Raw genomic sequence first — 14,950 nt, 5'->3', positions numbered from 1 at the left:
GAGTCGACCTAGGGGAGGCCCAGGACCGGTTCAGATAATAGTCACTGGTGTTGGCCTTGAGCAGGAATCAAACTTTGAGTCGCTGGGTTCCTGGCACAGCGCGCTAACCGCTACACTATCGCTCACTCATAAAAATCCTGCACCCACAAACATTTGCTCACTCACATACTCATTCCCCGTCTCTCACCCGAGCACCCTGTTCCTCCACACCCCCCTGGCCTCTGCCAGCACCAGGCCTGGCGGATTCTTCACTGTAGGTCTCCATCGCCATGGCGTCCGTACCGCTGCCTGTCTCCGTGTGCCGACAAAGCCACTCCTTCTTCAGCTTTGGTCGTGGCGCCCCCCCAAGATCGGGAGATCCGGCATCGCCCTCCCGCTGCTCCTGTTGCTGTTGGTTCTGCTGCTGCTGCCGCCATTTGGCATCACCTTCATCTGTCAGAGGGCTTCGAACAATTACCGACACCGGAGCCGAGAGAGATGGCATGGGTCTCGACGATGGCTGTGGCGTTGTCGATTTCGCCGAAGACGGTGGCGACGGTGACACCAGTACGGACGATTTTGTCTGCGACGGCGCTGCCTTGCCCGGGGAGAGCTTAAACTGGGACAATGCCGTGGGAGCCACCACCGCCACCGAACGTTGCTGCTGGTGCTGGTGAAGATTGTGGTGATGTTGGGCATGGGGTTTTACGTCAGGCTGCGCTACGCCGAGACTAGCACCGACACCGGCCACGCCCATGGTTCTGGCCGCAGATGTTTTGGTGGGCGATTTTCCAGCATCCACCGGCGCACCAGAGACGAGGGACGAGCCATTCTGTGAGCGCTGAGAAGGCGCCATAGCTGACTTGGCCTCACTTGTGTTGTTCTCAGCGGCATCGCCGCTGCCGTGAGAATTCCAAGGTTTTTCCGAAGCCGTCCGAATGTCCGGATTCACTGCAAGGGCTTCCAGCTTGGCGGAGTTGTTTCCGTCTTTGGTGGATGTTACAGCAGTTGCAAGAACGCTGACGCGGCCGATGGCAGCAACGGTGGAATCAATGGGGGGGCAGCCGGCATGCAGGGGAGTCGAGACGGGGGTGGGCGACGATCCGAACCCCACCAAACTACCGCCCACTTCATGGCCCCCACGAGACCGCTTGGACAGTGGCACTGCACCATCGTCCAGGGCCAAACGCTTCCGGGAAGAGGGTGACGCTTGTCCCTCTGGAGAGAAAGAAGGGGAGAGATGGAGGGATGCTCACACTCGCGGTCTCCGCTCACAAATATTGGGAACAAGTGATTTTGGGCATGTGCAGCTGCAATGGACAATTGAAAAAGACATTAACCTATTCTTCGATTGGTAAATTGAATACAAATTTTAAATACAAATCGCATTTAGTTTGAGTAATTAATCAATTCCCTTGTACGGAGTAAAATTTAACACAATTGCCGTTGTCATTGATAACATCATGTCAGTGATTTTGAAGAGTAAATCCACAGGAGTTTCCATTTTTCAGATGGTAAGTACCGAGGCAGCTATCAAAATTAATTATTACTTTTACCATGCATTCATTGTGCGTGTGGAAATTGAGTATTATAATTAATGGAGTGACTACATTTTAAAGAGTGTCTTCATGTGAGACTGCTTCCAGCCATATGAATGTAAAATTTCCACCACTGGCGCAGGTCTGCCAATGGAGATGAGTACTACACAATGCTTTCTTCAGCAGACATTATTTCACGTTTTTTTGCAGATTAGTATGTTGTATGTTGAACTTTTTCGCACTGTACGTAACTGACCGTGCTAATCGGAGGTGCAGGGGAAGGACAACAAACTGACCACGAAGAGCAGTTCTAAAAGAAATCAGTTTTCAATCTAGATTTGAAAATGCATTGCTCCAGTGGCTTCCTAATATCGGAAGTAAGAAGGTTCCAGATGGCCACAGAAGCACATCTAAAAGCATGCGATGCAGTGACCGTCTTCGTTTGATGATTAGCCAAAGCCGCTGCGAGGATGACCGCAGTTACCGTGATGGTTTATGCTCCTTGACGAGATCAGCAAAGTTTCGTGGTTTACTTGTGGCAAGCACTTTGTGTGTAATGAGCACGACCTCAATGTATTCGTTCGGCAACCGGAAGCCAATGCAGCTCAGCGAGCACTGGACGGACATGGTCGGATCTTGTAGTACCGATCGCAACACGTGCCAAAATGTTGTACACACTGCAGCTTGGTAATGCTTTTGCTAAACATCCCGTAGAGTAGTGAGTTGCAATAATCGAGCCTTGTCGATACTATGCTACACGCAACCGTGTTGGCTATGTCATGACTCAATTGCAATTGTGGTTGATGTGTCCTAGAGCAGCGATATGAAAATTGCAGGACTTGACTATATTTTATATTTTACACATGGTGATCAAACGACATTCTGGTTGATAATAGTGCCGAGGCTCTTTAGAAGAGTAGAAAACTGAATTCTGGAGCCCACAACTGCCGCACCTGATCCTCCCATACATTATTTCGACTGAGCCCAAGTGCCAACCAGCAGAACCTCTGATTTTCCTGGATTAAGCAGCAGTTCGTTTCGTGCAAACCACACGTGCACCGCTCGAGTGCAACCTTTGAGGTTACCGATTCGTGTATTACTGCAGAATGTGTTCATTCTTCCAATTTGTGGCAAAGAAGTGCCAACAACAAGAGTGCTAATCATCAAGGCAGTGTGCTTCAGGAATTGTAGCCAGTTGTGAATGTGACCCCTTTACCTTTGTGTTTGCTAAAATATGGTTCAAAAACATGGTCATTAACAACTATTTAACAACAAATAAAATCACATTTTGATTTAAAGCTTTCGTGACTGCAGGGATTCATCTTCTTGGTTCTTTCAGTAAAGTCACGTAGAAGGGAAGTAATAAAATAATAAAAATAAAACATAATAAAATTATTCTCACGACGTTTCGGCCACAACGCAAGCAGCCGGCGACAGAGTCTGACTCTGTCGCCTTGACGGACCTGGTTTTCACCTGAGGACGGCTGCTTGCGTTGTGGCCGAAACGTCGTGAGAATAATTTTATTATGTTTTATTTTTATTATTTTATTACTTCCCTTCTACGTGACTTTACCGAAAGAACCAAGAAGAAGAAAAATAAAATCACCATTGGAACCTCATTTGCCTGTAAAAAATATAAATGGTTTTTTACCCTTCTATCTGGCAACAAAACTGACACTTTTTTTTACAAGGAGTCATGTTTGCATAGACCACAATACCTGCAGTCATAATGCAAACAACCCATGTGAGACTAGGCTCTAAGAAAAGCTGTCTCGGGTGTGGACCAATCAACTTCAAGGACAGTGCATACATTATCAGAGTTATGTTTTTTGTTTGCATTAGGACTGCAGGTATTGTGGTCTATGCAAACATGACTCCTTGTAAAAAAAAGGTGTCAGTTTTGTTGCCAGAGAGAAGGGTAAACAAACAATTATTATATTTTTTTACTGGCAAATGAGGTTCCAATGGTGTAAATGCTTACCCCGAGCTCTTATACTCTGATGGTGCATTGTCTTTGAGTTGTACGCCTTTTGGCGTCATCTGGTCCAACCCATGTGAGACTAGGCTCTAAGGAAAGCTGTCTCGGGTGTGGACCAATCAACTTCAAGGACAGTGCATACATTATCAGAGTTATGTTTTTTGTTTGCATTATGACTACAGGTATTGTGGTCTATGCAACATGACTCCTTGTAAAAAAAGGTGTCAGTTTTGTTGCCAGATAGAAGGGTAAAAAAACTATTATAACAAAAAAAATGTGCGCAAAGAACCAGGGAAACATGCACGCTTGGAATTACCTTGAGAGTTGGAAAAAGAAACAGATGGATTTCAATTAAAGAACATACCTAGGTTGATGACACAATGGCAAATTTTATGCAAAATGGGCTTGGGAAGGACAGGTCGCAAGATGGGATAATGGCTTATAGGTCAAGAATAATTATGGACAGTCAAGGAATGGAACGTGTCTGATTGAACACCCACATAGGAGATGAAATCAGGTTGTTTACAGGTGAACCGCTACTTTTGATCAAAAGGGGGCGCTCTTTACAATAACTGCCAAACTGCTGAAAGGCTTTAAAGTGACCTAGCAGCTCAAGGAGAGAATGATGCAAAGCCAGCCATACTTTCCGAGATTCACTAGAAGTACTGGGGCATTGAACCAGATTCTCAAGATTGGTGAACACGACAAGACAACAAGAGTAAAAACACTAAAACTGTGGCTTACCATTGATCTCCATGCTGCTGGCGTGAGTGATCTGTGACGAGGCGGAGTTACCACAAGCACACCACCGTCGGTGCCTCAATCACCTCCACCACCTGCACACACACAGCAAGGCAAAGCACAAGTGAATGCTGGTGTCTAGTGTTGAGAGAGCTGATTGGGTTTTCCTGCTTTATGCAGTAAATAAGTCAGTGTCCTTCCACAATGTCGGAGGATACTTCAAACATGCTTTATTTAAAATCCACAAAACCTTCTAGACCAGCGCTTGAGAATGGATAGTGCACAAGAAATGGTACACATGCTTACAAATTACATTGAGATACAAAAATGGGAACAAGCGAAAATGGATTGTTGAAAAAAGAAAGCTTGTGCAGGTCACACTGATAAAAGGGATAATGGTCGGTGATCTAGACTGATGGAGTAGCAGCCAAGGAGATGCCCACCATGGAGGAGCAAAGATATTAAAGCTTGTGTGCAGGTGCTAGATGGAATGCGATATTGCAGCACTGTGAGATGGTGGCAGATTTGAGAGGCGTTCATCCAGCAGTGGATTGATCATGCCTTATGATTTGTCATAATGGAACGTGTATTAACATAGGAGAAACATGGAGCCATATGGAATGGTAAAGGCTTGCTATGAGATCATGTGGCCAGACCTCAATGTATGGGCAAACAAGGTCATGGTCCACAGAACTATTGCAAGAGACTACAATTTCATGTCGTTTTAAATTTAGAAAAATGTCGGTGGCGCATATTGGTCGGCGAAATGTGTAAGATCAGTCGCCTGAAGGTGAATAAAAGTTCGAAACCACTGCTCCAATTAATGTAATGCACTGATACTTTATGCATGGATTCTGCATCATAACATGATGCCAACAGTGCAAATTGGGACCATTGGGGGAAAGATAGCACGTTAAATTAGAATACTTAAAAATGCAATTGTGAAAACTTTGATTATTTGTACCAAGTATATTGTAAGTAAGACCAGCATAATGTCCTGAGTAGGCAATTGACAATTTTTGGTAAAAATTGAAAAATTACTCCTTTCTCCTATCAGGAATAAACACAAACCTTTGGTTACTCACCAAAGTCCCAACTCCAATTCAATGCTTACAACTACAAAGTAACCAAACACACCCTTTGCAATATAAAACAAATTATTAACCAAACATAAGCTTTTATCGACATTCCATAATACTTTACCACCTTACCCAAATGGAGTAAATCAAACTGCCATTCTTTTCAGTTCAATGGATACAAATGAGCTCAGTCTCGCATGCCAACCAGCCACAACCATACCACCCACAACTATGTTACACACACTATTTCATCAACCTAAACACCACCACCATTTGATTAACTACACTCTGAACATATTAAGGTCACTGGTTCTTTTAATGTAAACTTCATTGACAATGGCACTTGATAATTCCCTACATTAACTGGCAAGTCACCACACAATCCAAATGCACAACTGGTTCAGTTCAGTGTCCAAATTCAGAATGCCTATAAGTGTATTACTGTCAGGGTGACCTAATTGGACATCTATTTGGGCCACAAGGGAATTCCTAGGCTCTGCATGGCAAGACACCAGCTGTAGTCCTATGCAAGCACTGTGGTTGCAGGACTGGATTCCAAATTTAAACTAACATCAGCCTGTACACCATGCTAGGTGCAATGATTTATACCGCTACTACACAACTTTTCCAGAGGTGCTGTGATAATGAATTTGAGTTCCTGCTGAACGTAGCGACATTCGGTCACAGGAGAACAAGTTATGAATGTGAAAGAGGAGCCATCTTCATGGTTCCGTAGCCACCTGAAGAGTCAAGTTTGACCAATGGGATCAGTGGCTGTTTACTGACAAAAACTCCATCCACCATTTAACTGACCTTAAATTGGGACGCTGGGAATCCGAGGAACCGATTACAACATTTGTTTCGTCTACAGTCTGGAGCGCCCCCATGTGCACAGACCAGCCTGACTCCGCCCCTTTCCCCACCTCCTCCCCTCCCCACCACACAGAGCCACGTGCAGCCAAACACCACTTCGCTCGTTTTAAAAGTCCCTCCAAGCAGTTGCCAGGAAACCGGCTGGAACTACTTTCTTTTTTCACCACCCAGTACTTCGATTCGGTGGGGTTACCATGGCCGATCGACGGCACCGGCGCACGTGTAGCTGTACAGAGAGGCACACATGCGTGATCATTGGCGTACAAACGTAGATGTATGTGGTGCCACACACGGATGAGCGATGTTTCACAAGACCTGAGTGTTGGCACACTGAAGAGGAACGGACATACACAGATACGCGTCCTCGTATCACACATATCCAGATGTTTCAGAAACTGGCAGAGATATCGAGGTGTTCATCAAGATTCCACCTCGTGTTTTGTGGTTCTTCTTCTTGAGCGATCACAAAACTCTTATGGAACGATAATTGTTCATACACTTACAATGAGTGTGTACTCAATGCAGTACCTGTTTATATAGGTCGCACCATGTCCATCCCACCTCATGCTTGTGTGATTGGAGTGCTAACCTACAACAAAAATGATGCTGTTGCTGTAGCTAAACTACTCTTGTAAGCAAGCCTCTTGCAGTCTTTCACTTGGTGTAGTTTTTGTATCTTTAGTAAAGCTCTGAAATGTGACATTCAAACCTCTTATCTTAGCTCAGAAACACGAGCACAACGTATATTCAAACATGAAGATTAATATTGGACACGATGAAAAATCAAGATTGGTGCTGTCTGGTAAAAAATTGGTTTTCAATATTGCTTTGGTGAGGTCAAGTTAGCGAATATTTTAAACCTAGTCACAAGATAAGTGAAATTCTGCTCCGTTTTGGGATCGTACAGTATGGGACCAGATGATTTGGGGCATTGTATAAACGATAACTACCCTAATCGGTTACGCGAGAAAGAGTTCCGTCACTTGGAGGCATAGAGTGCATATTTAAATTAAACTGACACATTACAGTCCCTAAGTTGGACACAGCAAGTATTCAAATTATTTTCAATCATGAACTCCATAAAAGACAAGTTGCCCAACAAATTAACATCTGGCATATTCAGTGTTTTGGGGAGTTTGTAGGTATATCATTTCATCAGTCCGTTTGCATTTCAGATTTGACACTGGGCAAGACTTGTCCAGTGTCATGCTGACAAAACCTTTTATTGGGAAGGAAACACGTGGAAAGGCTTTAACACAGCAGACAACTGCCTCCTCAAGTGCACACTCATGTACCCTGCTTCATTGAAGAACTCCAACCCAGCACAGCAACACTTTCGGCAGCAAATCACCAAACATGCACACTTATATGCAGCATGCTATAATCTTCCCAACTTTGCTGGGTGAATTCCAAGGGATCTCCAGAGCAAGCACTAACAGTACAATTCTGAGAGAGACAATTGCAAAGTAAAACTGGCTGCCTATTATTGCCCATACACATTGGACACTATGTACCATGTAACCGTCCAAAACACACTGCAGGCTAAATCTGGGTCAAGGTCAAACTATATAAACATTGGTATAGAGAACTGACCGTGTTACAGCTGAGTTGACAGAAATGCCAACACCTTGGAGATGATCAAAAATGTTGAGAGATGAGTGGATCATGCTTGCAAAAGTACCATTACACAAGGTGATAGGAGCAATGCATGCTTGTGGGTTTATACGCTTCGCTTTGCTTGGTTCATCAATTCCTCATCAAGTTACTTAAAAATTGTAACTCAACATGGGGGAAAAAATCTGCATTTAACTGGGTCAAAGTAGAAAAAAAGTCGGTGATTTCCTGCTCAAATGAGAATTGAGGTGATTCTTAATATCCCTTTTACAGACCTGAGCCAGTGGTGAAAATTCCTCATTCCTCTGGTAAATAGGACAACCAGTGTCCTTCACATGAAGCGGTACCTATTGTATCGACCCTGGAAGAAGGATTGGCCAAGTCAACGCCAACCAGGATTTGAATTCGCAACTTTGCCATCACGAGCCGTTGGCTCTACCGCTAAACCACCTGCCCAGACAATCGGGGTGGTCAACATGTTACCTATATCAGACTAAGATACAGTTCCACATCCCTTGGGTGATGATAGACACCACCTATAAGTGTCCCAGTTGGTTTTTAAATTGGTAAAGCTGGAGCCAACGAATGGCTTAACTACCTCCTTGACGGACACTGCCCTGTATTACGATGCTCCAGTCACACATCTCTAGAGACGCGCGCACACATAAATACGTAGGTGTGTCCACACCAACACGCCCTCTGCTAGACACCCAAAACCCCCTCCCCTGCCTGCAGCCTACCCGTATATGCATGTATACACACCCACACAAACCAGTCTGCCCAGAGCAGGGTCAGCTTGGGTTAGATTTGTGTGGGCGGGATGTGGGGAGGGCGAGTGTTATTTGTGGGTTGTAAAGAGGATTGATAGAGTGTACGCGTATATCCTCACGTATATAGTCACAAATGTTTTACTATGTGCAATGCGCCTGCCTGAGTGCGCTTCATAGGTTAATAGCTGCTGTGCATAACTGCACTGTGCTTTTCTTGCATGAGCACAAAGTTTTTATAGAAGTGTTTGTACGTGTTCAAGCAAATAGGGAGCGGTGGCGCAATGGTTAGCGTGTCCCGCGACAAACCCGGTGATCAGAGTTTGATTCCCACTCACGACCAACAGTGCCGAATATCTGAACCGGTCCTGAGCCTCCTCCTAGGTCAATTCAGTCTCAAATGATGGTGCGGTGTGTAAACATCGCCACTCAGGAGACAAAGGCGGCCAGGCATGGTGTTAGCAACTCACCTACTCGTGTGCCATGCTGGCCTTCATAGGTGCTAATAGAACTTGCCCACTCTGTTAAGGCTATACAGGGGATCTTTGTCTTTGTATTCAAGCATACCCAGAGTTGAATGGTAGTGTAGCGGTTAGCACTGTGCTATGAACTAGGCGACCTGAGTTAGATTTCTGCTCACGGCCAACAACGCTGAAAAATATCTGAACCGGTCCTGGGCCTCCCCTCGGTTGACTCAACCTCAAATGAGAATCCTGATGCAGTGTATACACGTCACCACTAGGGAGAAAAAGGCGGCTGGGCATGTTGCTGACCACCCACCTCCTCGTGTGTTGATCTGGCCTTCAAAGGTGCTCGCTAACAGTACTTGCCCCAACAGTCGGTGAACTTTGTCGGTGATCCAACTGCACATGCCCCCAAAAGCACTGAACAACAGTGCCTGGCTAATAAATAAATACAGGTAGGAGTATTTGGGGCAAGTCTATTGAGAGTATTAATTTAGACAAAGCTTTCATGACTGCAGGAATTCATATTCTTTGGGTCTTTCGGTAAAGTCACGTATATAGGTTCAAAAAAAAAACTACGACGTTTCGATCGCAACACAAGCGATCGCCATCAGGAAAATGACGACCATTATCAGGAAAATGACGACCATCATCAGGAAAATGACGACCCCGCTTTTGTTCTTTGAACCTATTTACGTGACTTTACCGAAAGACCCAAAGAATAGTATTCATTTAATGGACTTATTTTTCCAGGGAGACCTGGGACGCCCCTTGTAAGCAGGAGAGCACAAACACATGTGCGCACATGTGCATGCCAACTGGCACAATCCCAGTCAACTTGCACTAAATTGGTTGAACGTGCACCTAAGCTAATAACAGGATCATGGGCAACGTTAATGCGTCATGTCATTTTGATCTTTATCAGCAATACAATCCAGATTGTGCAATGTCATGAGACGATGAATCCATTTGAAACCCTAGCAGAGTAGTGCAACCATTCACGTTAGAGAATGGCCGACAGAAAAGGACATTACATAACTACATACGAGATTCCTTTAAGTGACCTATGGTCTCCTGCGGGGGAAGCCCTCTCCTACCTCTCCTGATAAATGTTAGGAATTCAAATCCAAATTTATTGACATTTTTAATTCCTATAGCTGAAAATTATCCAAATTATGCACAACACCAAACTTAATGTAAAGGTTTGTGTAGTCATTGGCTACTGGGCTGAGACCATCGGCTCAATACGATAACCCGGTTTAATCACAGGCCTTTGAAACCTGGATTCAAACCTAGGTTCTCAGAGGTACTTGCTCAGCGCTGTCCCCTGAAACACCCGGACAACTACATGCAAGAATGTTCTTAAATGCAACAAGACGTCGTTGGGGTGCTTTGGCATTGGAATAAGTGCAAAAGCTCTTAAAATGTACATGTAACAAGAGCGTGAGCTCAAGTGTGAACTTGTGGGTGCGTGCCAAAAGCGACAGTGGCACATGCGTGTCCACGCAAATAGATAGGCCGTCTACATAGCCGCTCACTCTTCATCTCCTTATTTTTACATCCACAGCAGTGGCAATGCCAGCAGGAGAAAAGATTGTTACCGAGTCCAGCTATTTAGTCCACAAATGCAACTTGCGCGCAGACATTCCCGCTATTTAATGTGCCAGATGCAATGGACTCGAAGGTAAACGGACTCTGCCGACCCCAGTTCCACCAAGCATCACCGATCCGATGTCAAGCTAATATCCCAGGTCCAATGCAAACCATGGCATCCCCTCCCCCATAAACCCTCGCAGTCGACATGAGCATGCAGTTGCGCGCCGGCCGTTATCCACAGAATTAGCAACTTAACCACCAGCATGAAATGTATTAGTCATATGCCCTCATATGAAGAGTGAGGCTGTTTGTGGCCAAGCTGCAATATGGAATGTGATAAGTAGCATAGAATAAGTATAACCCGTAAAAACAAAGTTTTTCACTATACATCCTTTATATGCGTGGCAGCGAACTTAATATAAAGGATTTAAAAATATATTCGCCTGTGGAGGACGCGGGGATCGATCCCGCGACCTTTGGCATGGGAAGCGAGGGCGCTACCAACTGCGCTACTCCGCCACGGCCTGTGGAGGGGTTACGCTCTGGGCTCTTATACTGTGAATGAGTTCTATTTGAATATATGTAAAATAATTTTTTTTTGCCTAAAATGTGTAAAATTGTGGGAATTTTTTTCACGAACATTAATTGTCTCGCACAACGAGTCTGTGTGAAAAATGTCAGCTCGATTGGATCACGGGAAGTGGGTTAAAAAACGACCGAAAGATTTGCACGGTCGTAAGCAAGCACACAAGCAAGCACGCAAGCAAGCAAGCGAACTTAATATAAAGGATTTAAAAAGGAACCAAATTAGAACAAAATGCACTAAATGTACATTTGGTAAACGTATGAACCCGTGCAAAGGATAGATTTTTTTTGGAGTTGATATTTACGTAATTTAAGGAATTGATCAAATACGCATGCTCAATAGAGCTCAGACATCACTCTTCTACCCTCCAAGCTCTTGAGTGTTCTCCCCTTCTTGCTCACTCACCCCCTCCTTTCCTCTTACACCCTCACCCCACCCACGCCATGCGCTACGTGACTGGTGTCACATACCACAGCGGCAATAAAGGATCACGTGACGTTCACACACGCTGTACACTGCACGGGATGCGTGCTGCAAACACGCTGCACGCACTCCCCATTAACTAGATGCAATGAAAATATGCTGCTCAAGAGCATCTGTCGTACACAGACTCATTGTGCAAAACCACCGAATGTCACACACATGCAAGCACTGCACAGTACGCACTCAAACATCCCATCTATGTACAATAGAAATGTATAAGCTGTTAAAGCATTATTCAGTGCAGAACTTTGATTATCTTTGAGACAAGCTTTCTTATGAGTGCCGTGGTGCATTGAGAGTCCTAGTAAAGTGTAGGTGCTTGTTCTAGCTTCAGCAGCAGTTGCTGTAACATCCAAACACTGGGGATTGTCTTCTAATTCAGACTACATTTCTTCCAAGGCTGGAGTATGCGAGCCAGTCACGGCAATCAGTTCATTGTGCTCCCCTACCCTCCTCAATTCATCCCAACGACATATGGTCTGTCCCCTCTGTGGTCCATGCAAATGTACAGCTCTGCAGGCTCAATTCTGACTACTGCACAAAATATTGCAGGTGTCCAAATCACGCCCGATAGGATGTCCATTATACAGGTGCAATTAAATCCATCCATGTGCAGGTGGCAGATGAACTGTTCAGCGACGCTTACAACAAGCAGAGCGCCGGGCGGCTAAAGCGCAGAGCTGGTACAGTGAGGAGGACAGTTGGCGCATCTGCCAGCCATCTCAGGCAGTCAACCCATTGCACCTGGGTCTCTTCCGTGACCTTCCAGAGGGCCTTCGACAATTCACGTTGCCTCAAAGTGCACCCAGCCTGGCACAAGCGCTGTGGTGACATCACCGGCACTTCGTAATGAATGGCGATTATTTTTCTTCTATCTTAAGACCACAAGAGAGGCGACAATTTGGGGGGGGGGGGAGCCTTCATCCAGTAGTAAAATGATCATGGTCATTCCTGATAATTGTGTTAATTGAAAAAGTCCATCATAAGTATCAATAGTTGTACATATAAGCCAAAGGGGCATAGATATCGTTTTTTTTTCTAAAATGCAAACCTGGAATAAAATAACAAAGGCATTCTGGCCCCTGGTGATTTGACAAATGTGAGGGGTCCTCAGAGCATGATAAGAACACTTATGCAAACAATGGCCCACTTGCAAAAACCTTGTGACGTGGATCCTGTATGTGCAATTGAAAGGGCAGACCATGTGCCTGTTTTCAAAACCTTGGAATGGTTTGAGGTTGGATGGATTTGGCAAACACCAAACAAGTGGTAAAAAACTCACTGGCCACTAGCCAATGTAACAAAAGACAAAAATACTTAAGTCTGGTTTATTAAGTGCTGTCAAAATGATAGTTGTACAATTACAAATATTGCCTAGGTTAAGGACGAGTAGCACAACTTTTGTTCTGGTAATTATAAAACAAAGATCAGATAAACACTAAAACAAATAAGTGAAGTTATTTTTATTACAGAAATGAAGCAGTATGTATTCAAACAAACCATTGAATCATCCCATGTGTCCCAAAATCATTTGTTCAAACAAGGAAACGCTTGGCCTGATTTGAGGAGCAGAGTTGGGCTCATTTAGCTGGCTTGGTGTAGGGGTGCAAACATGCAATCCAGCACTCTAGAGGCAATGATTGTGGTACTACAAATTGTGAGACTACCAAACTCATCATGGGCTTTGAAGCAGCTACGAGAAGGGTGTACATCAAATGTGTGCATGAAGCCATGTGTGGATATTTCCCAGACATGTGGAGGTTTAAGTGCTCCAGTTTACTTCCATTTACAACACTCTTAGAGGAACTGGCCAAACATCTCTTGAAAAATCCAAAGACGAGTGAGGCTTTCTGAGGTGAAGCCGCCTCAGAAAATGTTATGATACCTCATGCTGGGCAATTTACACTAATTTACTGTAATGTTATGCACAAAGTACATGACCTACATAAAAAGGAGTGGGGTAATTTTTCAGCTGTCATAAATGAAGGGAAAAGGAAGCATTAATTAAAGTTGTGGCACCTATGCATTGCATGTCACACTACCACTTTGATACCACTGCAAATCTATTGCAACAGCCCAACCTTCCAGAACACTGAAAAAAGGAGTGTGAAGAGCTTTCTCAACAATATTTTTGAAGGGGCACGATGTTAGAAATTCTACAATGAGGGAGTTCCAGATAATGATACCAAGTCAGGTGAGTGCAAGCACTTCTGCGATGCCACTCGTGTTCCAGAGAAAAAAATGTGAGTTGCGAGTGACGTGGATGCATCTTAAGATCCATAAAACAGCATCTGGCCACTTCTGTATACATTTATCGCGAGAATAAATGGCTGCTCGACTTGTCTTCTCCATTCTGGTAAAAACCAGTGGCACAATTTTGTGCTGTACTTGCTGAACCCAACACAATGGATTGGTGCAGGAACCAAGCCTGTAATTGCATTAACAGGTGCCATAACTAACTATACGGACTAATTCAAGTGCCTCTACCTTTGCAACGTATGTAAACACGAATTCCACGATACGCAAGCCTCCACTTATATGCTCATTGGCTGCAGTGAAATCGGCACAGGGTCTTGTGGTTCATATTGCATGTGTATTCTTTTGAGATTGCACATCTCAACAGAACACAGTTGACATCCAAATTGGTGTATGAACTAGGTTTATGAGAATGATCTTCAGGAAAATCGAAAAAATGAGCCTGCATCACCAATTAGTTTGTGAGCAACAGTTGAAAAGGTGTGACTTGTGGTTTCTTTCACACTGTACTTTTGAATATTTGGCATAATTTTAGCAACTAATCTTTCATGTTAACTTGATAAGTCACATTTAAACTTTTAGCCCGCCTGTATGTCATGTTCTTAACAAATGTTATGTTTTTATAAACTTCAATGTTTCGGTCATTTAACAAACGAATACTAAAGTGTTAAACAATATTCAACATTACGCGATGTGATTCGAGCCCCATCAGAATAACTCCAGCCCCATCACGGTATAGTACTCCTGAAAACTGTCATGCACAAAGACTGGGATTTAGAATGAGTGGTCAGTGATGGTGAAGGTTTAGCGGCTTAATTTGATGGTCAGCAGCCACAGAGCATAGTAATTACCCAACAGCGAACACCACAGTCTAAGTGGTGCACATACTTTGTAGTTTTTGTGCACTATTCTACTCAATTTTTGGTGACCAAACTGATCATAGAAATCTTGACGTAAAGCTTTCGTGACTGCAGGAATTCATATTCTTTGGGTCTT

At 44.2% G+C, this 14,950-nt stretch overlaps 1 protein-coding gene across 1 annotated transcript in view; it reads right to left on the bottom strand.

Moving 5' to 3' along the window:
• KDM3A (lysine demethylase 3A) overlaps positions 1 to 14,950 on the bottom strand; it is a 59,971-nt gene that overhangs the window by 28,573 nt on the left and 16,448 nt on the right. Inside the window, exons 2-3 of the mRNA XM_078869241.1 lie at positions 4,240 to 4,331; positions 188 to 1,197 (exon numbers count right to left, since the gene is read on the bottom strand). Of these exons, the coding sequence (XP_078725367.1) occupies positions 188 to 1,197; positions 4,240 to 4,252 (1,023 nt within the window). The 5' untranslated portion in view covers positions 4,253 to 4,331. The remainder of the gene's footprint in view (positions 1 to 187; positions 1,198 to 4,239; positions 4,332 to 14,950) is intronic.

The sequence above is a fragment of the Lampetra fluviatilis genome, chromosome 27, assembly GCF_964198595.1.
Source record: "Lampetra fluviatilis chromosome 27, kcLamFluv1.1, whole genome shotgun sequence".
NCBI classification, from domain to species: domain Eukaryota; kingdom Metazoa; phylum Chordata; class Hyperoartia; order Petromyzontiformes; family Petromyzontidae; genus Lampetra; species Lampetra fluviatilis.
This window is presented reverse-complemented; position numbering and strand designations above follow the sequence as displayed.